Consider the following 26,016-nt stretch of genomic DNA (forward strand, 5'->3'; position numbering starts at 1 on the left):
CAGGCAGTGCCTTCTAAGGAGCTGACAAGGTGTGGAAGCAGGAGAAGAAGGAGGGTGAAAATTAAAGGGAACATTACTGAAGCATCTGCCAAGTTTAAATGCTGGCTGGATGTGAAGCACGTGGCTTCAGGTGAAGATATATTTGTATTTGGGTCTATGTGTATATATGCCTCTTTTATTGACTAGGATGTCTACTCAGCTTCTGTCATTGAAACCTTCAGCATTTCCTGGTAGGAACATGGAAAACTCTCAGCCCTGTGGTTCTGCAGCTGAGGCCCAGTATCAGGGAAATAAACACAAGCTGGAAAACATGTTTTCCAGTTGTCCTCTCCACCCCAAGGGCTATGATTTCATCCAGGACTACAGAGAGTGAGACCTCTGGGATAAAGTTTTCTTGTTAGATTTGGTTGTAAGACTGAATTATAAAATTACTTGTATGAAGTCTATTAGATATAATGCAACTAGAAAGCATCAATAGATGCCCTGTCACATGAAAAGTGAGATGGTTGGCAAGGGTTCATGCCAAGGAGATGTCAACCCAACTCTTTAGGGCATCACACTCAGTGGACATCTCACACATCCAATGTCCAAAACAGTCACAGAGCATTGCTGGTTGACCCAGGTCCATCCAATGAAAATCCTATGCAGGAGACTCCACAAATGTGTCCATCTGTGATTGCCTGCAGAACGAATGACCATGCTGAATTCAGCAATGGCCCATGGTCAGTGCAGAAGTTGAACTGCAGAATTGTATTCTGAACTTTGACCTTCACAACTGGCAATGTCACTGGACATCCTGAGTACATGGTTCAATATACTGTCATGAAGCATTGATACATCCACCACCTTGCTTGTTCCTATTTATGCTTTTCTGAAAACCTGTGCCTGTGAAAATAAGCCTTTCTCCACTATCAAAACCACCTGTATATTTCCTAACACTCAAATATATTGGACATAGAATCCATGCAAAGATCTCAATAGCCTGATAGCAATGGCCCTGAAGTGCAGTGAATTTATTCTATACTAGGCTATTCTGTTGAATACATGCTGTGATACACTTGCCGGGAATAACATATGGAATAGAACAGAAATTGCATGTGAGCATAAACAAATGACAGAACAATCTAATGATGTGCTGATTCATATAGTACAGCATACTTTTAGTAAGGCAAACAATGAAAGTGTGGATTACAGGATTCACAGAAACTGTCTGTACTTTCTATTCAATACTTTTGAAAAGCTAATGGAGATATGAAAAAATGTGTCTTTGTGGTGAGAATATCAAATTTGCTAATGAGGTTGACCCTGGTTTATTTATTTTAGTAGTCAGGGAAATACATAGAATATTATCACTTATTTTTATACTCTATCAGTGTCTATTAATTGTAGAAGTTACATTTGGACAATTCTACATGTATATGCAATTTGCTCTGATCTGATTTAAACTCTTCGTGACAGTCTCACCCACTCCTTTCCTTATTAAATGAATTTCAGCAGATTTCAGTTTCCATTTTCATACACATATAGTAAGTACATTGCTTTTGGTTCACTGCCTTCAGTGTCTCGATTCACTGCCCTTGCATCTGTACATAATGCCCAGAACTGGATAGGATGTCAATTACACTCCTGTCCTTCATTTTAATGTATAATAACTGTTAGAATGGAGTCACTGTGTATTTCACACCTAATTATTTCTACATATTACTTCCTCTTTCCTCATCTCTCCAGCTACCTTCAGCCACATATGCACTTTGTTATTACACATCTTTTATAATTTGATCATCTCCTCCCCTTCCTCGTAAACGTTTCAAAGAGTCCCGTAATTACACAAATGTCTATTTATGTGTATGTGTTCCTTAAGTAAATATATATGTTGTCTTTAGGTCTGTTGTCCACATTTTAGAAAATGCATGTGACCTCTGTCTTTTGTTTTTGTTTTTTTGTCAGTCGCGGGGCTTGAACTCTGGGTGTGGACGTTGTCCCTGTTCTCTTCAGCTCAAGAATAGTGCTCTACCGCTTGAGCCACAGCGCCACTTCTGGTTTTCTATTGGTTTATTGGAGATAAGAGTCTCACCGACTTTCCTGCCCTGGCTGCCTTCGAACCGCGATCTTCAGATCTCAGCCTCCTGAATAGCTAGGATTACAGGCGTGAGCTACTAATGCCTGGCTGACCTTTGTCTTTCTAAACCTGGCTTACTTCACTTAACATGATACTCAACAATTTTCTGCATTACAATACCAAAAAATATTTTGTTCTGATTGTGAATATTTTAGAAAGCATTTGAATTGTTTCCATATTTTGTGAATATTTCTGTAGTATACTTGAGTGTGCAATGTGACAACTGTACCTCCACTTAAATTATTTCGTATATACAATTTAGGATGATATAACTGGCTGGCATAGGAGATCTACTTTTAGTTCTTTGGGGAAACTCCATTCTGATTTCCATAATGGTGGCATGTATTTACATTCCCATAAATAGTGAATAAGGATTTGCTTCCCACACATTTTAACCAGCATTTTCTGTTATGTGTTTCTTCATGATAGTCATTCTGACTGGAGTGAGATAAAATTCAAGGTCATTTTGGTTTGCCTTTGCTTCATGGCCACAGATGTAGAGTATTTCTTCATGTATTTATTGGCCCTTTTGATTTCTTATTGAAAAGAATCTTTAAATTTGTTTGCCAAATTGTTAATTGGGTTTTTTATTCTTTAGGAGTTTAGTTTCCCAAGCTTCCTATTTATTCAATTTATTCATTGTATTTTGAATGTACTGTGTAGGCCAACTTTTTAGTTAATACCTTTTAACTTTCCAGTGTGAAGACTTCTAGGTTGATACAATCCCATCTGTCAAATTTTGTTCTTATTTATTGAACTACTGATGTTTTATTCAAGAAGTTACTATCAAAGGTTCAATTTTTCCTTCATCTTTACTAGTTTCAACACTTCATGTTTGAATTAAGATCTGGAGATGGAAAAAGAATGAAAAGTCACATTGTAGTAATCCTAAGAGAGCTGCCTATAATGTCCAGAAGAAGATGGCATAATTGTGGTCATAAAGGGAGAAGTTTTGATGCCACTGAGTGGAGATGATGCCCTTGTGGACACACTTGTTGGGTCTTTGCAGGCATTGGGATCAAGGCAAGCTCCATGTAGCCCTCAGCACCTTTCACTATTCCACAAATGGAAGCTTCTAAGGTAGAAACATTTTTCCATTCCATGTATTGAAGAATTAATAGTATATTAACAGAACTAGAGTTGACACATTCTTCACATACACTGATATGCAATCGAGTACATGTCTGTCAAGTAATGAGAAGAAACAGGGAATAAATTTATATATGATCTCAATAACCTGTGGAGAGAATTGCATTTCCTAGCATCATTCCACCCATAGTTTGCAGAACAAAAGACTGCCTGTTTGACCTAAAGATCCCTGAGAGTTGTATCCAGGCATTCCATAAGTGAAATTGTCTTGTGGGAATTGTAGAGTCCCTGAAATTTTCTCACTTAGTATAAAATATATTCCACACATTTCTTATATGCTTATGAAAAATGTGCTTCATTTTAAAATAATTTTTAATGTGAAAATACTGTACAGAGGGGTTACAATTACATAAGCAAGGTAATGAGTACAATTCTTTTTTTAAATTTTTTTTATTATGAGAACACTGTCCTGAGAATTTACAATTACATAGGCAAGGTAATGAGTACATTTCTTTTTTAATTTTTATTTTTTATTGTGAAAATACTGTACAGAAGGGTTACAATTACATTGGCAAGATAATGAGTACATTTCTTATCAAGCATTGTAGCCTCCTCCTTTGTTGCCCCTTCCCATCCCATGAGTCCATTTCTTATCCAGCATTGTTGCCTCCTCCTTTGTTTCCCCCTACCATCCCTGCCCTAAATGCCCACCACCTTCCACCCCACACCCCACCAAAGTTATAAATTTTGTTTTTTTACATAAGGTCTTGCACATCTCATTGTTGCAATGGGTCCACCTGTATCTCTATTTAAACAATTTGTTTTTTCCCTTCCCCTCCACAAATCAAATCAAATACCAACATCAAATACAGTGAAAATAGGGGTTATACCATGGGGGGAGGGACATACAAAGCAACAAAGAAATCATCTTATAAATATGTTAAAAACAAAAGCAAGCAAGAAAAACCATTTGAGTCCTTATTTTGGGGTTCATTTTGCCTAACACTAACTTATCTGACCATTTCTGCTTGTCTCAGACATATACTAGTTATTTCAAATAAGGGAAACCATGATGGATGGGATGTGGACAGAAGGGAGCCCTACTACATTGTTGGTGGGAGCGTAAACTTGTTCAAACACTTTGGAAAGTAGTATGGAGGTTCCTCAAAAGACTCCTCATAGAGCTCCCCTATGACCCAGCAATCTCACTTTTGGGCATTTACCTGAATGATCACAAACAAGAACCATCTTAAAGCTCTAACACAACTATGTTTACTGCAGCATTATTTACCATAGCTCAGATATGGAACCAACACAGATGCCCCTCAGTAGATGAAAGGATGAAGAAAATGTGACATATATACACAATGGAAATCTATGCCTCCATCAGAAAGAATGACATTGCCCCATTTGTTAGGAAATGGAAAGACTTGGAAAAAATTATATTAAGTGAAGAACAGCTATAATTTTGGGCTTTACTACCACTATAGAAATGAGTAAGATTCACATATTCATTGAAATGAGTCTCACAACATAAACTAATAAAAGATTAGAAAAGAAGTGTGGCTTTAGTTTAGATCTTCTAGGCATTTGACCAAACCCCTGAGTTTTTGTTTTTTTTTTTTTATTTGAAAACATACTGTACAGAGGGGTTACAATTACATGGGCAGGAAAATGCATACATTTCTTACCAAGCATTGCAGCCTCCTCCTTTGTTTACCCTTCACCTCCCTTCCCAGCCTCCCCCCTCCCCCCCACCCAATCATACCCCCCCCTCCCTCCCCCCCACCGACATTGTAAAGCTGGTTTTGACATGACATTTTGTACTTCTCATTGTTGCAACAGGTCCACCTGAATCCTTAAACGACTTGTTTGTCCCCGTCTCCTCCACATGTTATACTGACATCAAATATAGTGAAAGCGGGGGTTACACTGTGGGGGAGGGACATACAAAGCAACAAAGAAATAATATTATAAATGCGTTAGAAACACATGCATGAATGAAACAAAAACATTAAAATACATATTTGAGGGTTCGTTTTCCTAACATCACATTCTCTGACTTTTTCCGCTTGACTCATACCTATACTAGATATTGCAAATAAGGGAAACCATGGGACCTATGTTTCTTTGGGCCTGGCTTACTTCACTTAATATAATTTTTTCCAAGCCTTTCCATTTCCTAACAAATGGGGCAATGTCATTCTTTCTGATGGAGGCATAGAATTCCATTGTGTATATATACCACATCTTCTTGATCCATTCATCTACTGAGGGGCATCTGGGTTGGTTCCATATCTTAGCTATGGTAAATAATGCTGCAATAAACATAGTTGTGGTGGTAGCTTTAGTGTGGCCTTGTTTGTGGTCATTTGGGTAAATGCCCAAAAGTGCAAACCCCTGAGTTTTATTTTAAGAAGGCTCATTTCTCCCAGTATGCATTTTGCCCTTGAAGCTATGGAGAGAATTTCTATCTGGCCTTAACAGGATGATGTAACACTTGGGGGCAAAAATACAGCCCAGGAACCCTGCACTGGAGGACAAGATGGAGAAGACCTCCACAGCCACCATGATCTTCCCCTTGGCACTGTGGTAGACAGGCAAGAAAGTGACCCAGACACTACAGAACACCAACATGCTGAAGGTCAGGAACTTGGCCTCATTGAATGTGTCAGGCAGGTTTCTGGCTAGGTAAGCTACAGTAAAGCTGGTCAAGGCAAGGAAAACCAGGTATCCCAAGACACAGTAGAAAGCAGTAAGGGAGCCCTTGTTGCACAGAATGATGACATGGCCATGTTCAGAGTGTGCATCTGTGTCAACAAAGGGAGGAGAGGTTCCAAGCCAGAGTCCACAGAGAGTCACCTGGATGAGGGTGCAGATGGGAATGATGAAGTTAGGAGCCCCTGAAACCAGCAGCCATCTCATCCTTTTCCCTGGAGAAGTGGCCTTGAAGGCCAGAACCACAGTCACCGTTTTGGCCAGCACTGTGGAAACAGCCACAGTGAACACAACTCCAAATGTGATCTGCTGCAGGATACAACTGACAGTATTGGGATGGCCAATAAAGAGCAAGGAACAGAGGAAACAGAAGATGAGGGAGATAAGCAGGATGTAACTGAGAGCCAGGTTATTGGCTTTAACAATGGGAGTGTCTTGATATTTCACAAAAACCCCAAGAATAAGAGCAGTGAATGTGGACAAGCAAAGGGCCATGCAGACCAGGCCCATGCCCAAGGGTTCATCATGAGCCAGGAAACTTGCAGCTTTTGGAAGGCACTGGGTTCTCTTTTTGTTGGCATACTGATGATCTGGACACTTCATACACTGCTCCATATCTAGTGAGAATGCAGAATTACCATTTTTCTCTTTTCAGCACTTCCTTTTACTCAATGGAAATTAAGAAATCTCTGCTTAGAGGTAAATCAAACATATGAGTTCTTAGTATCATAAAGGTACATACTATCAAATAATATAAGAAACTGCTTTTTGTCTCTTTTCCGTAACTCCATCATCATTCTCATATTCCCTTTTTTCAGTCTTATTTTCTTATTCACTGCTTCTTAGGTGGGAAATAAATTAATTATATGTTTCTAAAAGTTCATTTATTTATCATAAAATCTAAGCAACATCTGTTATAGTATTCTAATATTCTGGCCAAAAACCTGAAAACACAATTAATTCATATGACATTTTCTTTTGTTCTGACTGATTTCCACACATATTAGAAATAAGACATTTTTGTTCATTTTAATGAACTAACAATAATTTTCTGACTTCCTCATCTGTCTGTAATATAAATTCTCAGCAATGTGCACACAAGTCTGCAACTGCCATTCAAAATTGTGACTAATATAGCTTGCATTTCACCATGTGTTTGTTTGAAACATTAATAGGAACCCAGTGGTACATTCTTGAATTCATCTTATGACGCAGTGGGACCAGACAATCAAGGCCCTCTTTAAAGCTCTAAAGTCATGATATGCACAACACTTGTGTATAATAGTTAAACAAAACTCAGTTTTCTAAGCACTTTCTCTATAGCAATAACAGTTCTGGGAAGATAAATTAAGATGTACAGGATTTATGCATCCTTTGTGCCACAAATGTAATTTGGAAGATCATGGACATTCGGCATTTAATAAGAATTTATACTTAACCTTAATGGAGAAGTTTCATGGACTCTACACATTCACTGAATACAAAGGAGAATATGCATAGAGTGGCTGAAAAAGGCTCAGAACTATATGCATATGATCTATAAAACCATATCTTATGAAATGAACTCCAAAAAATAAAAAAAGAGTTATTGTTTATTTGCCATTGTGGCTGTTTTTGCTTTCTTTTCCTTTTGGATTTTTTAGTCTGAATTTGGATAGGTAACAGGGGACACAGAAAAGGTAAAAAAAGAGTGAACAAATTGAACAGTGGTACTTACTAGATACTATATAGAAATGAACTGTACAACTTGTTGATGGGGGATGGGATAGAAAAAACTGGGAGAGAGTGCGAGAAGGTGAGACATGGTTCAAAAAGTGTTGTACTCATTACCTAATTCATGTATCTGTAACCCTTCTGTAAATCTACTCTACAATAACAATAAAAAATTTTCAAAATCCATTTCTATTTTTTTTTATGAAAATACCGTACAGAGGGGTTACAATTACATGGGCAAGGTAATGAATACATTTCTTTTTTTTTTTTTTTGGTGGGGGGGGGGGGAAGGAGTCCGTTCGTGGGGCCTGAACTCTGGGACTAGGTGTTGTCCCTCAGCTCTTCAGCTCAAGGCTAGCATTCTACCACTTGAGCAACAGCGCCACCTCTGGCTTTTTTCTTTTTGCTTATGTGGTGCTGAGGAATTGAACCCAGGGCCTCATGCATGCAAGGCAAGTGCTCTACCATTGAGCCACCTTCCCAGGCTAAGAGTACATTTCTTATCAAGCATTGTTGCCTCCCCTCTTGTTTCCCCTTCTGATCCCTTCCCATTTCCCGTACCCTCAGTGAGCTGCCCACACAGCCCCACCCTCTGCCAAAGTTGTAAAGTTTGTTTTTCAACATAACATCTTGTACATCTAATTGTTGCAATGGGTCAACCTGTATCCCTATTTAAACAATTTGTTTTTTCCCTTCCCATCCATGAATTATACTAACATCAAATACAGTGAAAACAGAAGTTATATCGTGGGGGAGGGACATATAAAGCAACAAAGAAATCATCTTATAAATATGTTAGAAACAATTGCAAGAAAGAAAAACCATTTGAATCCTTATCTTAGAGTTCTTTTTGTCTAACATTAACTTATCAAAACTCATTTCTCGAGATAAACGTGTAAAATGTCCCAGAAAAATTAAATCTGATGCATAATTTAAGGTCCACTAGTTGTATTATTTCAAGGAACAATATCAATTGCTATCATTAAATTATTCAAAGAAGGAAGATTTTGGGTCTCTAATACAAATACAAAACCTTTCCAGGGACTTGGATACATTACAGAATACTGGGAAGATAGAGAATTTCATCATTAATCAGAGACTTACCTGTTCTATTAGAAATCTCATTGTCTAGGCAAGGGGTACAATCAAAGCAACAGACAGTCTTTCCTCCCTGAAATGATTTCCTGAATCCAGGAACACAACTCTCACTGCAAACAGAGTGAGGAGTCTAAGGAAAAGCAAATATTACTTCGTCATTATTCAGAATAATACCTGACATTAAAAAAACCAGTGTTCTTAATAATTTGAATATTAACCATAATTATTTTACATGCTTAAAGCCAATCCATTGATTGGATAGTATTTGACATTTTATAACACAATCCCAAAAACTTTTGAGCTATAGCTTTGACCTTCAGCCTATGCCACTACTGAGAATTGTGGAACCTTTAGCAATTGTGGTTCCTAATTGTAAGACATCCATAGCCAACTTCCAGAAACTTCCTTGAATTCATAGCATAAATTTTCTCCTACTGCTTTGTGAAATATAGAAATATGGAAACAAGAATAAAATACTCTTGAAAAGTTTAACAACATGCTAGGCCCCAGGACCATCATATCTTCCTATTTGTTTTCCAACTGTCAGGAGTTCACATTATTAGATCATTAGAGAGCACAATGGACATAATATCTAGGGGTTCTTTTTGCTTACTATATTGAGTTCTAATGTTTGTGTTCCCTTGAACCCACCTCAGTAGCTCCTATGGCCCACTCTATCATATCTTTAGATACAGACAGTTGATGATCATAAGGAGCATATGGAGAAAACTTCCCAATTTTCACCTTGAGTTCAAGACCTTCTGGAAAATTCCAAATATTTAAAATGTCATACTCTGCCTCTAATTTCCTTTCCTCATCCAAAATCACTTGGTCTCCAGCGAGATTGTAAAATTGGATGTTCTTCAGAAAATGGTGCATCTAAAAGAGATACATTATCCCATGGTGAACAGAATCTAAGAGCTGAAACAGAAATCCTGAATTCAGCCAAGTCTCTCAATCTCTTTAATCCTTACTTCATAATTCAATATCAACACACATATCCAATGAAGTTTAACAGAAGAATACTTTAGGAGAATAAAAGAATAGGGGAACAAAATATCATGTTTCTGAATTCTGATTACTACAATGAATTTTTTCAAGAGAAACCACTCCACATAAACAGTCATGAATGAGACAAATCTCAAACGCCTAGGAGTTTGGCAGGACTGAGAATTTTATGAATATCCTAGAAATTTTTGTTAGCTAAATAGATGATACTAAAATGGAATAAATCAGGTCATTTATTTTTGTGCACATTTAATGACATTGCTTTTTTAAAATTTTTGTCAGTTGTGAGATTGAAACTCAGAGTGCTGTTCCTGAGCTTGTTCGATGAAGGCTACCACTCTACCACTTTGAGCCATAAAGCCACTTCTGGTTTTCTGGTGGTGAATTGGAGATAGGAGTCTCAGAGACACCCTTGTAATCCTAGCTACTCAGAAGGCTGAGATCTGAGGATCACGGTTCAAAGCCAGCCCCTATAGGAAATTCTGTGAGACTCTTATCTCCAATAAAACACTAGAAAACCAGAAGCTGTGGCTCAAGCAGTAGAGAGCCAGCCTTGAGCTGAAGAGTGCAGGGACAGCTTCCAAGCCCAGAGTTCAAAACCCACGACTGACAAAAAAAATCTCAGGGACTTTCCTGCACAGACTGGTTTCCAACAGTGATTCTCAGATCTCAACCTCCTGCGCAGCTAGGAGTATAGGCAGGAAACATTGGCACTCAGTTTAGTTAAGTTATTAATGTTTAATATGTGGAATTTATCTATGAAGTTTTTACTATTATCTTTATGTATCATAAAAAGGTCTTAAAATTTTACAAGTCAGTTTGTAAGAACAAAGCATTTCAATGCCACCCCTTCATCATTATTCCTCATCTTCCCCAACATCACCCATCCCTTAAGTTACTGTCTTAGAAACAATGTCATTTGAATAACTGGGTACATAAAGAACAGATCATCCTTTGCTATTAAGAAACTTCTAGTGAAAAAGTTGATAGTAAAATTATTAACTGTGAGCTTATTGTGGTAATTTGTAATACAGGAATTGATGGCAGTATAAAACACATTTCCTCTTTCAACTTTTAATCTTTTCTTTAAGAACACATGAACATGTGTTTGTGATGTTAACAAATATTACTATTCCACAATACTGTGAAATATGTGAAAGTTATGTAATCATCTAATCTCAATTTTAAAAAATGTGAGAGAAAGGATGGGTTAGGAACGATGGGTGACAATGTTGTGAGACAGCTTGTATTCATATGCAATTTTGTAGAATGGGAATTTCTTTGTACAACTACTTAAGGATAATAATAATAATAATATGTTTAAAAAAACAAATGAACGGAGGCCTGGAGTAACCTTACAAATATTTTAGAAAGTACTTTATGATGGGCCTTTGGAAAAAAATTGAACCTGTTCAGATTTACTCTCATTTTGATCTGTCTAATCCAAGAGAGAAGGCATTACCTGTGCAGGAGAAGGCACCATCCATCTCCCATTAACCATTGTTGCTTCTTCTGTTTGATGAAGAAGCATCTCATGAAGAGCATGGGCCACAGCATATACAGCATTGTATGTATTATAACTCTCTTCAGACATGGACATGTCAAAAATTTGCCCAGGCAACCATTCCAAGGAAGAATCATCTGGACAGTTCTTCCACAGTACACAGTCAGACTCAAAATGGGAGCAGTTAAAAAAGAGAAACCATAGCCTAGCAAGATAAAAGTCTTCTGGGTACTTGGAAGGATTGACTTCCCTGATAAAATCTGTGAATCCAGATATATCTCCATGGTGACGTGACAACATAAGAGGTACATGGAATGAACCTGACATGAAATACTTCCTTCCAATGGATAAATCACACTTTGAGTTCAAGAGCCAAACTTTGCTTGTCATTAAAAATTGCCCAAGAAATATCATTAAGATTAGCAGATATTCTTTATTACCATAAATGATAAGTACATTTGCTGATGATTTATTAATCTGGTTCTGAATTGCCATCATATCAAATACTTGTGCCAGACTACTGCCTGGGATCACATACTCAAAGGCTATACAGATTCTGTTCTTGTACATCTTTTCTCTCAGTTCTGCAAGGATCCATAAACCATTCTCATCTTCTGAGATCAATAGCCCCACCCAGTTCCAGCTGAAATGAAGCAGTAAGGAGACCATGGCAATAGCTAGTGATGTGTCTTTTGGGGGCATTTGATAGAGAGAAGGAAACTTGCCATGATCACTCAGGACATGATCAAAAGCCCCAAAGGTAAGCTAATGGGAAAGAAAATTGTAGGCTCACATGTAAGAAATTTCCTATACATCACAACCTCAGTCTTGATTTATATATGTCAAAAAAATGAACTTTACAACTTTCACACAGAGGGGTGGGGGAGTGAGGGGGAAATGGGAAGGAATGGTAAGGGGAAACATAAATGGAGGCAACAATGCTTGATAAGAAATGTACTCATTACCTTGCTCATGTAATTGTATCCCCTGTGTACGACATTTTAACAATTTAAAATAAAGTGGAAAAAAAGGAACAGGTTGAATTGAGTGGTAGGATTGGTCCAAGTTTTGGAAGTTTTTTTAAAAATTAGATTGTAAACTATTTTTAAACCAATGTACAAAGATTTTTCAATTCAACATGTCAATTATATCTACAATGCCTACTGATCAGTACCATCATTTCTATTATTCTTTCCATCTGTATAGCAATACAACACATTCCCTTGTTTCTTTGTTTGATTTTTACATATATTCTTCAATATTCTGTCTGTATTTGCCATCATTCCTCTATTTTTCTAACACTCCACCATCCTTTTAACATCATAACACCTCACACATGACATCTTTAATTTCCTAGTTGTAAAGTCCAGAGTAGTTACACCATGGAAATTCACTTTTATGTATACCATAATTTTGTCAGGTTAATCATGTATGAGTGCTTAGGTCACCTATGCATTTTCATATATCCTTTGTATTATATTTTTTAATTTTAAAACCAACTTCCACAAAGGAGAGAAAATGCATCCTTTTTGCTTTAATATGCTTGACTTTATTCACTCAATAACGTCACATGTTTTAGTTATTTCCCACTTCCTGATTGCTTTCTACAAAATTATTCAACAAGCCCTAGGCTCATAGTCATCCTTTGGATTTCTCCTACTTCTCCATCCTCTCTTGAACAATGAGAGTCTGGGTAACACAGTATGTTGGAGTACTTAGCTTTTGATATTATAAAATTGGATAGGCTGTTATGTTATGTCTTTCCTATCCTTCTCTTATAACATCTCAAAATGGAACCAAAGCAGACATCTTTACACATTCCTCCCTTCTTCACCTGTGGAAATCTGTAGAGTTCCAGCAATGTTCCAATTTCCGCAGATGTCATTCCTGATGTTCCTGCAAGTACTGCTACAAAATTTCTTTCTGCCATGCAGGTGTAGTTAGGGATCTTCTTGTGGCCAGAAAGCCAAATAAAAGGATTCTCAAAGGCAGACCAAGCTTTCAAATCAGCATTATAAATATCAAATCCCAAAGTCATGTTGTGTAAAAAATCGGAGTTCTTATTGATTTCCTCAACAGCAAAAGCCAAGGCCAGGACAAGCTGATAGTACTTGAAAACAAACCTGCACAGGAGACATAAGAAATTCATCAAGAATAATCCAAAACTTCTTCAAATCAATGCAATGACGTTGGTGGAGTCAATGTTTATTTCTCTACAAATTAAATATGTTGAAAAGTTACACCTTTTATGAGGTATTAGTAATTTGATGTGCATATAAAATTCCACAGAGCTTGATTTTTCTGTCTTTCATAGTTACCATACCAAAAAAGGATATCATACATTAACCATCTTCTTGAGATACCAAATATTCTTTGGTTTTAATGTTTGGGTAACTAGCACCATCTGTAAAAAAAATAATAAGTCTTTTTTATATAGTTTTCTGAAAGACCATTATAATTTAAATAATGTCTCAGTTTAAGATTAACTTTCAGAAGCAGAGCAAGGTGTTATATTAGGTGTTGTATGGTTTTCCTTTCAGACACACTCTTTCTACATTAGCTACCAAAAAAAAAGCGGAAACCTCAGAAGAGATCCTGATTCTGAGGTATGTTAAAAAGCAAATGCAATGCTTTAAAAATGCAACAGAAAGTGGTTTCCCATGTTATTCTCTCCTCCACTACACTCCAAGAAACTCCTCAGGTAGAGATAAGCCTCCAAATTGGGGGATGGGAAGAAAGTTGTAACAAAATATAGCCGTAGGCTGAAATCACTGCTTCAAAGCCACCATGGTGAAATTCAGTGCTGGGAAATGCCTTGATGATGACTACTTTCTTCACAAAACATGGTGATTGAGATATTGAAAAGGAAAGGTTACTGGAAGTAAAAGAATCAAAGATATCTCCCCTTCTCAGTCCTGGTAGGAAAGACTAGGACACCCTTATCTTCAATTAACCTACAAACACAAAAAAGATGTGGAGATATGGCTCAAGTGATAAAGTACCAACCTTCAGCAAAAAAAAACTAAGGCCCTGAGTTCAAATTCAGGCACAAATATTAATAGCTCTTATGTGAAAGAATAAATCAAAAGTAAAAATGTAAGTGTGAAAGCAAGAAAGAATCTATGAAGGATATTAGAAATTGGCAATTATGTCTCTGGACACATCTATAATGCTATTACTCAGAAGGCTGAGATTTGAGAATCACAGTTGGAAGCAAGCCCAGGACAGTAAAGCCAAGAGACTCTTATCTTCAGTTAACAACTAAAACTCCCAAGTGGAGCTGATGCTCAATGGTAAGAGCAGTAGCCTTGAGTGTAATCCTAGCCAGTCTGAAGGCTGAGATCTGAAGAGTGCTTTCAAAGCCAGGCTGGGCAGGAAATCCCTGTGACTCTTTATCTACCAAAAAAGGCAGATGAAGAGCTGATGCTCTTGTGGTAGAATGCTAGCTTTGAGACAAAGAGACTCAAGAACAGCCCTCAAGCCCCAAGTTTAAGCACCAGGACCCAAAAAGAAAGAGAGAAAGACTGAAGTATTTAAAAAGCAAATATTAGTTCCGCAAGTGATCAACAAATGGTTGAGTACAGTAAAATTCTTGTTCAAGTAAATAATACAGAATATAAATTCTTAATATAGACAAAAATACAAATAGCCATGTTTATCCAAATATCCTTGGCATTAATGCCTCACTTGTTTAAGCTTCAGGAGGCTGAGATATCAGGATTAGATTTCAAAGCCAGCCTTAGTAGAAAAGTGCATGAGATTTTTTTTGGGGGGGGTCCATTTGTGGGACTTGAACTCTGGGCCAGGTCGCTGTCCTCAGCTCTTTAGCTAAAGGCTAGCGCTCTACCACTTGAGCCACAGCACCACTTCCAGCTTTTTTTTTGCTTATGTGGAATCGAACCCAGGGCCTCATGCATGCAAGGCAAGCACTCAATCACTGAGCCATCTTCCCAGCCCCGAGATTTTTATCTCCAATTAACTAGCAAACCACTGGTAGTGGAGTTGTGACTCTAATGGTAGAGTACTATCATTGTGCAAACTATCTCAGGGACAGCATCCAAGCTCTGAGTTCAAGTCCCATGACAGACAAAAAAAAAACTTAGGAAGATCAAAAGTTAATTGAACTCTCCACCATCTCATATTCAACAAAGTTCTGGAAAATACACATAGAAGTTTATCATCTATAAATGAAAAGGAACTCATAAAATATGTGTGCCCCTGTTTCCCTAACAACTTACTTCTCAATAAAATTCACACAAACAAGGATGTTAGGACAGGAGATCTTTACAGTGCTGCAGGTCACAATATAAAATATCCACCAAGTGTACTGTATTTAGCAAAGTTATCCTGTAAGAGCAGAGAAATCAAGATATTTCCTGTCAAATAAGGTTAAAAAAATATATATCAAGGGAGGAAGATGGCAGAGGAGAAGCTGGAGCTAAACAAGCTCTTGTATAGAAAGCAATTTTAGTGTTCCAGTGAACAATCCTAGGCTAGAGAATCACACCATGTGTGCCATCATAGTATAGAGAGTTTGGCCAGAGTGGGAAAATCCAGGCAAGGAGACATATCTGAGCACTTGCTGGTAGCTGCCAATATGGCAGCAGCAGTGGCTGCGGCAGGGGACATAGACACCATACCAACAGAGAGAGTCCAGGACAAAAGCACCAGACTGGGCAGGCGAGTGAATTCTACTCAACACCAGCAAGAACTGACAAGGAGCAGATAGCTTTATCCTGCAGATCGCAGACCAGAGACGGTCCAGGAAGCAAGACTCTGGCTTGAGTAGAGCCCTGACATCCTTACTCCTCAGGGAGCTGAGGAGCGAAGACCACCCCTCTCCTACCACTGGAAATCTCCATCTTTGATACTGACAAAGGCCCTGCTGAGCAGCTAGCTCCAACATAGGCCTAGGAGGAAAACAAAAGAATCATTTAGCAGGTCACAGGAACCTGGCCTGATCTGCCAGGCTCAGCTTCACCCAGGGGAAAGTCATCCCGCCCAGGCAGAGAAAGATCTGCCCCCAGAGGAGGGGCTTTCTTCACTGGGTTAACAGAGCCAGAGGCTGCCCCTCCCTACAGCAGCCTAGACAATCAATTGAAATTCAGTAAACATAACCCCTGAGAATGGCTCCAGGCTGGGCTCTGAGAATGTCTCAGGAGCTAGCTCCTCAAGGAAAAGCTACTGTTTGCTGAAAGGCCTCACCCCTACCCAGAACCTAGCCTCATCACAGCATCTCCAAACTAGAGGAAACAACCATCCCCCTCTTTTGTGATACTCAAAGCAGATCTCCCTCCAACTGAACTAGCACAGGAGGAAGATCACAAAACCCTGAGTAACACAGGGCATTTTTCTGCCTGCTCAAACAAACTGACTGAAGAAACCAATCAAGCCACAAGAAAAGCAAACACCACAAGCAGACCAGAGACTCCACCAAGAAACTGGTTAGGGACACAGGGGAGATACAGGATCTTCCCATTCCCCCTCCCCCCCCCAAAAAAAATCAAAGAACTCTCTTTTCTACCTTTTTATAAAAAATTTTAAAATTGTTTTCTACTATGCTTTTTTTTCTCTCATAATTTTTATTTTGTGTGTGTGTGTGTGTGTGCGCGCGCACGTGCGTGCTTTTTTTAAAATCTCTTTTGACTTTTTGGTACTTTTTATTATTCTTGTCATTTTTTTCTGTTTCCTACTTTTTTGGGTGTCTTAATTACTGTTCTGCCCATCCTCATCATCCATTATTAGACCTTATCCCCCGTTGTGTACATACTTAATCCAGAAATTTATTACTCAATTCACCTACTTTTAGGCTTAACTTCTTTCATAACAGTATTGTCTCTTTATACTTATATAATTTTAAAGTAACCAATTTTAAGAATTTTTAGTTTTTAGGTTTTCATGTTTCCTATCTATCCCTCTGCTCCATACTTCTTTTCCTTTTTCTTCTCTCATTATCATTTCTTTATATTTACATAATTTTAAAATGCTTCACTTTTTAAATTTAAATTTTTGTTTTTCCATTTTTCTTATTTTTTTTAATCTCTCTCCTATCATTCTGCACAATCCATTTTCCTCTTTGAGATTAGGACCTGGTTAAATTCACTCTTACCTCCACACATCCCTCTAATCCTATTTTTCCCCACATTTCTCCCTAAACCTAATAATTTCTGGCTTTCCAAATCCTTCTTTGCTATTCTTAGCCCATTAATGCATAGTTGACATTGAATAAATTGTATCTGTTGAACTAGATTGTATCTGCAGCCATTTTGACTGTGCAACTACAAGATTCTGGTTGATGCTTGCCTTAAAGTAGTATTCTAACACAAAATTGGAGTTACTTTCATACAAAAGGCAGAACAAGCTGAAAAGTAAACAAGAAAAATGGCAAGTCCAGGTATCTCAAGTCCCACTCATGTTAATCAGGTGACAGAACAGTTCATGAATAATCCAGGGAGAGTTCTCAAAAAGCTCTACAAACACTACTGATAAACATGGTGAATGAAGATTGAAAACCTGCAAAGGACTCAGTGTGAGCATGATAGGGAGTGAGAGGAGGCAAACCAAAGGTTAATACAGGAACCTCTTAAATATGAGGAAGCTACTCAAAGATTAATGCAGGACTTGCATGAGCAGGTGGAAAACAGTCAAAGAAAAATAAAAGAATTGCAAGAGCAGAGTGAGAACAGTCAAAGAGAAAGACAGGAATTGCTTGAACGTGAGGAAGCTAATCAAAGGGTAATACAGGAATTGCGAGAGAGGGATGAGAATAGACAAAGATCAATAGAGGCATTCATGGCATCCATAAACACATAGCTGAAAGAATTCATGGAGACCACAAAGGGAATGCTGAATGGAGCCCGACAGAAGGAATAGGAGTCCAAGGAAATCATAACCAATCAACTAAGTGATTTGAGAATAAACACTGAACACCAAATTAAGTAAAGAAGTTTATACAAGATCTAAAACAAAGCTCCACAAAGAATTTGAAGTAATCAAAGCCAACCAATTAGAAGGAAAAGAAATAAAAATCAAAGTAGAAAGTCTTGATAATAGGTTAGACCATGCAGAAGATCGAATTTCGGGGATTGAAGACAGCCTAGATATTATAGAGAAAAACCATACAACTATCCAAGACAAATCCAAGGAATATGATAGATCTATTCAATATTTGGAAGATACCATCAAAAGGCCTAATCTGAGGATAATGGGAATAGAGGAGCACCTAGAGAGAGAAGTTAGTGGCCTAGGAAATATATTTAACAGGATCCTAGCAGAGAACTTGCCAAACATACAAAAAGATAGGCCTATTCAGATACTAGAAGCTTTTAGAACCCCAAATATACCAGGTCAGAACAGGACATGTCACCATCACATAATCCACACAGGATCAATTCAGTCCAAGGAAAGGATCCTTAAAGCTGTCAAGGAGGAAAGATCAATCATCTGTAAAGAGAAACCAATTAGAATCACCTCAGATTTCTCAGCAGAGACAATTAAAGCAAGAAGAGCCTGGAATGATGTATGCTGTGCCCTAAAGACAAACAACTATCAACCAAGAATACTGTACCCAACTAAACTCTTTCATAACCCAAGATCAAATAAAATCTTCCATAGCAAAGAAACACTGAAACAATATATCTCCACCAAACCAGTCCTACAAAAGATACTTCAAGATGTCCTACACATAGAAAACCAACAAGACCACAATAAAGGCCAAAAAACTGCACCCAAACTAAGAATCCAAGAACCATAGGAAGAATCCACTTGTCGAAGCCCTTAAGAAGGTGGATATCGTGGCAGGAACTCCCAAACATCTCTCAGTCCTTACTCTCAATATTAATGGTCTTTACTCTCCAAGTAAGCAACATAAACTGTCTGGCAAGATGCTTCTATCTGCTGCCTTCAAGAGTCACCCTGCAAGTGGCACTGTGACTCACTGGTAGAGTATTAGCCTCAAGTCTTGAGCTGAGGGACAGTTCCCAGAACCAGAGTTCAAGCCCTACAACCAATAAATAAATAACAACAAAAAAAAAACCATAAAAACACTGTATTTGATGTTGGTGTAATTTGTGGAAGGGAAGGGTAAAAACAAATTGTTTAAATAGGGATACAGGTGGATCCATTGCAACAATGAGACGTACAAGACAGTTATGTCGAAAAACGAACTTTACTACTTTGGCGGGGGTGGGGGGATCACTGGGGAATGGAGGGAAGGGGTCAGGAGAGACGGGGGTGGGTGGAGATAGGATAGGATGGTAAGGGGAAAGAAAGGAGGAAGCAACAATGCTTGATAAGAAATGTACTCATTTCCTTGCTCAAGTAATTGTAACCCCTCTGTACGTTATTTTCACACACACAAAAAAAGAGTAGGAATAGCTAATGTATGTCAGACAGGTACTTAAGAGCCTAGTGAAGAGTTAAGGAAATGTACGTGCCTGCCCTCTAGTGACAAGAAAATATATTGATACAGCCATTGTGGAAAACTGTGGTGATTTCTTCAATAGAAATCAGAACTCCTACATGATTCAGTAATGTTAGTCATAGCTGTTTAGAATCAGTATGGCAAAGGGGCATCTGCACTCCTGTGTTCTCTATATCATCATTGAAAATATCTGAGAAAAAGAAACAACCCAAACATCCATCACTGCTATACAGGTTTATATGTATATATTATATATTTGTATACATATAATATAAATGTATATACAAAATATTATATATTTGTACACATGTATTACAATATGAATATATACACATATGTATATATTCATTCACATTATATATTATCTTGTATATAATATATGGAGTAATATATATACTATGCTTTTTACATACAATATTATATATAATGTACTATAACAGATATACATATTATGTATGTGTGCATATATATCTTAAACTTTTCCTTAGCACTGCTGTTGTTTGAAGTCAGAGGCTTGCAATTGGTATGCAGCAGTAACACCACGCCAACAATCCACCCAGCCCTTTTGGAGTTTGTGATTTTTTTTGGGGGGGGGGGGGGGTCCGGTGGTGAGGCCTGTACTCTGGGCCTGGGCGCTGTCCCTCAGCTCTTCAGCTCAAGGCTAGCGCTCTACCACTTGAGCCACAGCGCCACTTCCAGCTTTTTTCTTTTTGCTTATGTGGGGCTGAGGAATCCCCAGGGCCTCATGCATACAAGGCAAGCACTCTACCACTGAGCCACCTTCCCAGCCCAAGTTTGTGATTTTTTGAAAGGGAATTTGAATGTATTCCTGAAATGACCTAAACAATCTTCATCCAAATTCCTACCACATTCAGCACAGAAACAAGAAAGACAATCCCATAACTCACAGAAAAAAAGAGAATCTCCTATTTTTCAAAGCTTTCCACAGGCAAACAACCAAATGCTGAACTAATGTGTCACTAGCTTCCAATTATACTTGAGAGCCATAATAACATAAAAACTGCACATTCATAAATACAGACACCAAAGAAATAGGAGACCTACAAATACTCCCAATTAAGTACATTCATCTAATTCATACAGACATTGTCCAATCCTACATTGTTGGAAGATAACACCCTTAGTAAGGGTGGCACTGTGAAAAATGAGTATCCATATGAAAAATGCTTAGGCTAGATCTTACCTTTCAGATTTTACAAAAGGATAAAAGTCAAAATTCATCACAATTCTTAATAGGAAATTTGAGGATTGGAAAATTGCAGATAACATCATAATATAAATACTTCAAGATATAGACACAGGAATGCTTGCTGGTAAGATACAAATACTTCATAAAATAATAGAAAAAGTTATGCTCTTGACTGGGCATGATGGTGGAATCATTTGTTTCACTCACAAGGCAAAGAATCCCATCCTCAGCACAGTTTACAAATGTGATTTCATGAAATTGAAGTTTCAGACAGCCTGGCATTGAGATGTACACCTGCAATTATTACAGTTTAAACCCAGCCTGGACAGAAAAGTAATGTGAGACATCTCCAATGAACCAGCAGCACAGTGAAAGTGCAGCTATGATTCTATTGGTAAAGCACCAACCTTGAGCAAACATATCAAGAGTACTGGCCCCAAAATTTAAAAGAAATTAAAGTTTTAAGGAATCAGTGCAACAAAAGAAATATTTTCATGAGGTGAAAACACAGCCAAATAAATGGCTGAAAACCTATGTTACCTATTCATATGATGGGGCTTTATTAACAAAATGACACTGAAATTTAAACACCAGGACAACAAAGAATCCTACCATGAAATAGGAACATGAAGTGAAAGACTTTTTTCAAATGAAAAAAGACAAATAGGAAATCAATACAGAAAAGATATCAAACCATTATACCAATCAGCACAATTCAAACCAAAGGTATTCTGAATTGTCTTATCATGTAACTCAGAATGGCTATCATCAAAACATAAAATTACAAATTTTTGTGAAGATGTGTAGAAATAAGAAGCAATGAAGATGCCAGGGGATATTAAAAATAGAGCTGATATTTGACACAGCTATATCACTTCTAGCTATCTACCCCAACATATCAAGCTCAGGTATCTATATGAATATATGTGTAAACATGGATGTTATTGTATACAAACTATCCAATTTATGGAATAACTCAGGATGTCCAAGAAGAGATGAATGGATAATATAAGTGTTATATATATGAAGTTGAGATTTCCTCAGCCCCAATGAAGAATGGAATCACAATATTTGCTAGAAAATATATGGAAATGGAGATCATTCTGTCAGGCAAAGTAAACAAATAATGAGTACAAATACCATATTTTGTTTCCTATCATATTAAATGAGATAAGCCAGACCCAAAGAAACATAGGCTCCACGGTTTCCCTCGTTTGTAATAATAAGTCCAGGATAGTCCTGGCAGACTATCATAATAGCTCAATAGCTACGTACTTATGACCATACAAAATGATGATAATTGAAATTAATTCCAAGGCAAGTAAACAACAGGACTTTTTTTAGTTGTTGACTTTGTTGTCACCAATGTACTGTATCAGTTCTTTCTTCTTATTTTATTTCATTTTTATTTTTCTATTGGTTTATTGTTGTTGTCATTGTATTTGATTTTGGTACCCTGTGTCTTGTATATACATTTATCTGATTTGGGGAAAGGAAGGAGAATAACAAAATGCTGAAACAAGGACGCAGGATGACCCATTTCAACAATGATACTCACAAGACACTATGTCAGAAACTTTACAACTTTGGGGGTATGGAGAAAAGTGGGGGAGGGAAGGGATAGTGGGAGACAAAGGAGTGGATAATAATGTTCTATAAGAAATATACTCATTACCTTACTCATGTGATTTTAACTCTCTGTAAAGCATAGTTACAATAATATTAAAAAAGAAACATCTCAGTAAGAAACATTCTTAAAGAAACTAGCCCAGGGCTGGGAAGGTGGCTCAGTGGTAGAGCGCTTGCCTTGCAATGCATGAAGCCCTGGGTTCGATTCCTCAGCACCACATAAGCAAAAAGAAAAAAGCCAGAAGTGGCGCTGTGGCTCAAGTGGTAGAGCACTAGCCTTGAGCTGAAGAGCTGAGGGACAGTGCCCAGGCCCAGAGTTCAGGCCCCACAACCGGACCCAAAAAAAAAAGAGAAAAAAAGAAACTAGCCCAAAGATACCTGTAGAGATAACCAGAGTAACTGTAGGATAATTATGCATGTACCAATTTATTTTCTTGGATTTCTCTTTCAAAAAAAAGTCTTCAGAAGTAAAATGTTCTGCAAAGACTGAGAAAAATAGATAAAAAGTGAGTAAATTACAGATATGGGAGGAGAAACAGGATGTTTGATGAGACAATATATGGTTACAAATAATGGGGGTGATGACAATCAAAATACATGACATACTGTATAGAAACAAAGAAAACAGACAGTTATTGAAAGTACCATATTGTAATAAAAATTGAAAAATATTGCCATAACATCTACTGGTGTGGCATTGAGTTAATCTCTTTCTCACAGTGACATCCAATTGCCTTGCTGCATTTATCTGTATCAAGGACTTCATATATGACACATAAAGACCTCTAACTAGTAACAAACATTTATTTGATAAACTGGATCATAGGATAATAAGGCCAGATTTCTCTGATTTCCACAGGAGCCCTTGCATATCTTTAAGTAGCTGAGAAACATCCATCAGCTTCAACCTTAAGATTGGATGTGTCTGTATAAGTGCACTAAAAAGACACTAAATATATTTTTTATATTTTTATTGTAAAGATACTGTACACAGGGGTTACAGTTACATGGTTAAGGTAATGAGTACATTTACTATCAAACATTGTTACCCCCTCCTTTGTCCCCTACTATCCTCTCCCCACCACCCCATCTCCTCCCCACCGAAGTTGTAAAGTTCACTTTCAACATATTGTCTTGTACATCTCATTGTTACAATGGGTCTATCTGTATCCTTGTTTCAATATTTTGTTATTTCCTTTCCACTCCCCAAATTAGACCAATATGTATACAAGACGCAGGACACTGGAACAGTGAAAACAGGGGTAATAACATGGGGGAAGAACCAAAAATCACAGAGCACATTGTAAGTACATTAAAAACAACAGCAACAAAGATAAAACCTCTGTGTCCCTATTTTAAAGGTATTAAGGGAATGAAAAACAACTGAACATGGAAAAGTAGTGGAACATAAGAAAAACAAGGGTGTGTAGCTCAGCAGCAGAATACCATCCTGGCAAGCACAAGGCCCCAAGCACCACAGAAAAAAAAAGCTGCCCATAAGAAAGACAAATATCTAGGGATGGCATGAAGGATAAAGACATTTACAACTATATTCTAAAGCAGTGAAAGAATTCTTGATCCTATCATCTCTGCCTCCAAATGCATCCAGCCACCTGACAATCTACTCTTGTATCAGCACTGGAAAAGAGGTGGGAGCTATTGCTATAGGCAGTGACATTCTGTTGCAATAGGAATCAAATTGCCTGCTAGAATTTCTCCTTAGTCATTTATTACTGAGACCCTCCCCCGCAATCCGAAACCTGAGTGTGCACACGGGTGCACAAGGAAAGCAAAACTCTTGTTGAGCAGATATAATTCTCTCACTGAGGGTAATCCAACTGGTGCCTTGCCCGGCACCACCTGGATCATGCTCTGAATCTGATGTTTACTTATTTAATTATTACACAGTGCTTGGTTTTAAAACAATAAAATGCATGTCTACAAAGTCATCAAAATATGTCAACCCATATGTACAAAAGAAAACTTCTCAGACCACTGGCCTGTGGACAAGGAAGTGTATCTGCCTCCTTTCACTGCAGAACTCGTGCCACTACCTCAGGTTGTTTGTAATAACATCACTTTATCCTTTGCAGAGACAGCTGTGATGCAGGAGATACAGTGATTATGGAATAAAGTGGAGAGCTTATGACCTTGGAAAGGAGAAACTACATGGAAAGAAAGCAGAGTCCTCTCTTTGGGGAAGAGGATACAGAAAGCATGATTGTGAGCCCCAGAGTTTCCTCGAACATTCCCAACCTAAGAACAAAAGATTAAGTGGAACTAAAACTATGGAGGTATTACTTACTGCTTCTTTGCTTCATCAAGGGAAGAATCACTGTTACTGTGATCTGTTCCCAAAGTGTAGAGAGGGAAGAACCCAGCAATCATCACATCTCCATCCATGTGTGCCCTGCGCTTCATTCTAGAAAAGCAGGCAGTGCCTTCTAAGGAGCTGACAAGGAGTGGAAGCTGGAGCAGAAGGAGTGTGGAAATCAAAGGAAACATCATTGAAGCATTTGCCACACTGGAATTCTGGCTGGAAGTGAAGCCCATGGAATCAGGAGGAGATATATAGCTTGTATTTGTGTCTATGTGTATATGTGCCTTTTTGTTAGCAGGGATGTCTACTCAGCTGTCATTGCAACCTTCAGCATTTCCCAGTAGGAATTTGGAGAACTCTCAGCCCTGAGGTTCTGCATCTAAGGCCCAGCAACCAGGAAATAAACACAAGTTGGAAAACATGTTTTCCAGTTGTCCTCTCCACTCCAGGTGCTATGATTTCATCCAAGACCACAGAGATTGAGACCCCTGGGATAAAGTTTTCTCGTTAGATTTGGTCACAAGCCTGGAGTAGCAAATGATTTGTATGAAATCTATTAGATATGATGCAACTGGAAAGCATCAATAGATGCCATGTCACATGAAAGGTGAGATGTTTCACAAAGGTTCATGCCAAGGAGATATCAACCCAGCTCTTTAGGGCATCACACTCAGAAGATATCTCACACTCCCAATTTCCAAAACAGCCACAGAACACTGCTGATTGACCCAGGCCCATTTCAATAAGAATCCCACGCAGAAGTCTCCACAAATGCATTAATCTGTGATTGCCTGGAGAATGAATGATCTTGTTGAATTTAGTAATGGCCCATGGTCAGCGCAGAAATTGAGCTGCAGAATTTTATCCTGAACTTTGACCTTCATAATTAGCAATACCACTGGACTTGCTGAGTACATGGATCAATATACTGCCATGAAGCTTTGACACACCCACCATCTTGGGTGTTTTATTTATGCTTTTCTGAGAAATATGGCTGTTCAAAAAACTCTTACTCCCCTAAAAACCATATATACTATACTTCTTACCACCCAAATATATTAGACATAGAATCTAAGCAAAGCTCTCAATAGCACTATAGCAATGGCTCTAAAGTGCAATAAATTTATTCTATTCCAGGCTATTCTGTTGAACGTATTCCTGTATACACTTGTCTGTAATCCTAACA

At 37.9% G+C, this 26,016-nt stretch overlaps 1 protein-coding gene across 1 annotated transcript; it reads right to left on the reverse strand.

Annotated features, from left to right (window-relative positions):
• Positions 1 to 5,620: 5,620 nt before the first annotated feature.
• Positions 5,621 to 25,063, reverse strand: LOC122119898 (vomeronasal type-2 receptor 116-like). The gene is made up of 6 exons (XM_042693957.1): positions 24,816 to 25,063; positions 13,084 to 13,372; positions 11,208 to 12,014; positions 9,389 to 9,616; positions 8,744 to 8,867; positions 5,621 to 6,543 (listed from the first exon to the last, which is right to left on the reverse strand). Exons 1-6 carry the CDS (start codon positions 25,061 to 25,063, stop codon positions 5,621 to 5,623), a joined length of 2,619 nt encoding a protein of 872 aa, XP_042549891.1.
• Between the last annotated feature and the right edge of the window lie 953 nt (positions 25,064 to 26,016).

Source organism: Dipodomys spectabilis, unplaced genomic scaffold (assembly GCF_019054845.1).
Source record: "Dipodomys spectabilis isolate Male_0828 unplaced genomic scaffold, ASM1905484v1 ptg000173l, whole genome shotgun sequence".
NCBI lineage: Eukaryota > Metazoa > Chordata > Mammalia > Rodentia > Heteromyidae > Dipodomys > Dipodomys spectabilis.

Bases quoted from the DNA above. Each gene is read 5' to 3' on its own strand.
- LOC122119898 (XM_042693957.1), bottom strand. From the start codon at position 25,063: ATGGGCTTCACTTCCAGCCAGAATTCCAGTGTGGCAAATGCTTCAATG. The intron at 13,373-24,815 runs GTAAGTAATACC...TCTCCTGTGCAG, and splicing joins CTTGATGAAGCAAAGAAGCA to GTTTGTTTTCAAGTACTATC. The intron at 9,617-11,207 runs GTAATGCCTTCT...TATCTCTTTTAG, and splicing joins TGGTGCCTTCTCCTGCACAG to ATGCACCATTTTCTGAAGAA.